The 3452-nt window shown below is 45.4% G+C and overlaps 1 protein-coding gene across 1 annotated transcript; it reads left to right on the top strand.

Moving 5' to 3' along the window:
- Positions 1–290: 290 nt before the first annotated feature.
- Positions 291–2939, top strand: PtA15_14A2 (uncharacterized protein; the record flags this gene model as incomplete). The annotated part of the gene is made up of 14 exons (XM_053163001.1): positions 291–615; positions 700–856; positions 919–961; positions 1055–1137; positions 1227–1265; positions 1348–1544; positions 1633–2013; positions 2083–2134; positions 2210–2304; positions 2471–2489; positions 2578–2583; positions 2650–2713; positions 2779–2796; positions 2892–2939. The coding sequence occupies 14 exons, from the start codon at positions 291–293 to the stop codon at positions 2937–2939; spliced, it is 1527 nt and encodes a 508-aa protein (XP_053026677.1).
- Positions 2940–3452: the final 513 nt, after the last annotated feature.

Raw genomic sequence — 3452 nt, 5'->3', positions numbered from 1 at the left:
TTTGGCTGCGTTTTGGACTTCAGGAGGGTGCTCAAAGCTGTTATTGAGTGGGTTTCTGCCAGCTGGCTCTTACGTTTCACCCTGGGCAGGGGAAAAACCTCGAAAGCTTTATATTATTCGACTCACCCCTCGCCAGCATTAAATGCCCATACATTAACATACCCTCTTCTCCTATCCGCTTCTTCTCTTATCACATTGCCATCGTCAATCAGTATCCACAGGTCTCACCCACTCGACAACCCAAGTACATATTTATTATCACCAACCCCCAACCCACTCACTCGGCTTCGATGTCATCTGAAAAGGCCCTCGAAGAACCTGATTCACTCCTTAAAGACTCAGTTCAAATCAACTCACATACCGATGAACAAACAGCCCACCAGAACAACCAATCGCTTGCACTCCCTCAACCTGCATCAGCCTCATCCTCATCTTTTCCGCAGTCCAACGACCATCAAGCTCAACCACCCAACTCCCATTCGAACACTCATATCAATCCAATCACTGGTCTGATCCGGAAACAGACCTGGGTCTCGCTCCTCACCCCTGAGAAGAAGCTATCCGACTCGAATCCAACCTATAAACAATCTTTTGACGCCGTTGTCCGATCATCTTGTTCGTCCCTCAAGCCTTTAGCGGCCTTATGTCAAACAAACTGATGAATAAGTACTCTGGACTTTTTTCACGAAATGACCACAGGGCTCAATGTGCTTCTGGTTTTCATTCCAATCTCCTGGATCCTTCACTTCGCTACCCCTAATCAGGATGCTGCCATTTTCACCACGTGTATGCTGGCCATCATTCCCCTGGCCAAACTACTTGGCTTTGGAACCGAAGAAATCGCCATGAGGGTCGGGTTCGCGGCCATCCACTCAGTTCTGCGTCTCTCCAATCATACTTACCTACGTCTCATTCTAGTCAAACTCTCGGAGGACTGCTCAATGCAACCTTGGGCAACGCGGTAAGCTGTCCGGTTTCTATCTTGTTTTTCTTGTGTCGAATCTAACCAACCTTTAGCTTCGTTTTCTCTCTCACTCAATAACTTGATGTACAGGTCGAATTAATTGTCGCCATCCTGGCTTTAGTTAAATGTGAATTGGTAGTGGTACAGTCGTCGCTATTGGGATCCATCCTGAGGTTCGTCAACCGATGAGTTTTTCAGCTTGTTCCCACCACGAGTTTTCACAACACTGATTATAACTGACATTCAAAATCCTTACAAAAAGTAACTTGCTGTTGGTGTTGGGGATGTGCTTTTTCGCGGGGTAACTCTTTGTTTTGAGTTCTACAGGCACCGGGCGCATCGATAGCTGATACACAAATTTCACCATGTTTCATTTGTCTCAGAGGCGTTCGATTCTCCGAACAAGCGTTTTCCATTACGGCTGCTCAACTCAACTCCTCCCTCTTGATCATGAGCGTGATTGCAATACTGATCCCTGCTGGATTCCACGCGGCTTTCTCCAACCTGAACGACAGTGTGGAGGGGCCAGACGTTTTGAAAATGAGTCGGGGGATTTCGGTGATCTTATTGATTATCTATGGTCAGCTCTGCGTCTTCACATCCGTCACAAGTCATCTTGCATCTCGACGAACTAATATCAACTACCATGTTACATAACGCTCTGTCAGCTGCATACCTTGTGTTTCAGCTGTGGTCTCATGCTCATTTGTACACCCAAACTTCAACATCCTCTAATGAACATGAGGGCCACACGACCTGGAGAGGCCACAAGATTCTACGACCATCCAACTCCGTTCGAGCTCAACAACCCTTTGCAATGGCCCGGCCCTCTGGCGATGGCAGCAGTCACCCGGAACCAATAGATGAAGAGGAAGAAGAAGTTCCTTCCCTCAACGCGGTTTCAGCCATCATTCTCCTCGGGCTATCGACAGCTTTAGTCGGTGTCACATCAGAATGGCTTGTCGATAGTATCAATGGCATCACCCGAACGGGCGTGATTTCGGAGGCTTGGGTTGGGTTGATCCTTTTACCTATCGTCGGAAATGCAGGTTGGTCCTTCCCGCCTTTTGGTATCTCAACCGACTGATCCGAACGCTGATCATGTCTTTCGACTCTAGCCGAACATCTTACTGCCGTTTCTGTCTCTGTAAAAGACAAACTCGATCTATCGTCAGTTTTATACTTCAGTGTACTATCTTCAGATCTTAATTAGCTTAACCTGTTTTGTACTTGTTCAAACTTCAGCATGGCCGTTGCCGTTGGTTCATCTATCCAAATTGCCCTTTTTGTGGTTCCATTATTGGTCATCCTTGGCTGGATCATGGACAAACCCTTGACACGTGAGCTGTCAAAGATGTGTTTTTCTCACCTCCCAGCCGTACTTAATGACCCTCTCCTGCCCGGGCGTTTTTAGTGCTTTTTGATCCATTTGGTGAGTCCTACTTGCATGTAGCTACTCCGAAGGTATTTTCCTGATTATACCCGTCGCTTGAATGTCTCAGAGAGTATCACTTTATTCCTATCGGTATTGATTGTCAAGTAAGCTACTCATCTTTTTGTTACGCGGTTTTCGAACTGGCTCAAACATGATCTGACTTTTATTCTTTTAACAGCTACACGTCAGTTGCTGTCCTCGCTTGATTAAGTTTTGCTATTTCTTAAACGAGGTTTTGTTTGTGTCACAGTATACAAGATGGACGAGCAAACTGGATAGAAGGTTTCATCCTCATGTGTGTTTATGTGATCGTGGTGAGTGGTTAATCTCCTAACCCTCGCTTGAACGCCGGTGAACTAATTTATCTTGCGTGTTCTAGGCCGTTGCTTTTTTCTTTGTAAGTTTCAAAGCATTTCCTTGTATGCTACAGAGTTGCTGATAGAATCCTACTTGCCTGATTTATCCGACTACGTCGGTACTTCACCTCTTTAGTACCCCTCCAGTGCTGCCGACATCTCTCTGGGACTCAAGTGTAATTAAACAGTTACCACTGTTTCTCTGTAGCCAGACCTCTACAAAGTGCTAGCTTAACAAAGCCTTGCAAGCACTTGCTGGCGAGAGCCAAGCGCAAAGTGCATGCGAGGCTTATCCTCAAGACAACAGAGCTTGCACGTGAGCATCTGAGTTTTAGGTGTTTTTTTTCTCTTTTTCTTCATTTTAAATTTCATCCCTCACAATGCCCCCAACCAATTTTCAAGGGAAGAACATTGCTGCTTGATTGTGCATTGATCCCTCTGACCAGTTTTTGTTTTCCATGTTTTGGACATGTTCCCTGGCAGTGTTGAGCTTCTTGACTTTTTTCGTTCTTTTTTTTATGCAAAGTTTCATTTTAATTGATTTTTTTTATATTTATGGAGGGTCATGCAATCAAAGTTAATGGATATTGGGCAAGTCTACATATGGGGTTGTTGACCCTGGATGGTTGATATTGAAGCTAGCAAAGACTGGAAATCTAAGGGGCGGTTCAAACACGCGGGTGAATCTTGAGTTTTC

This window comes from Puccinia triticina, chromosome 14A (assembly GCF_026914185.1).
Source record: "Puccinia triticina chromosome 14A, complete sequence".
In the NCBI taxonomy this organism is placed as follows: Eukaryota; Fungi; Basidiomycota; class Pucciniomycetes; order Pucciniales; family Pucciniaceae; genus Puccinia; species Puccinia triticina.
Note: the sequence above shows the minus strand (reverse complement) of the source record. Positions and strands in the feature narration are given on the sequence as shown.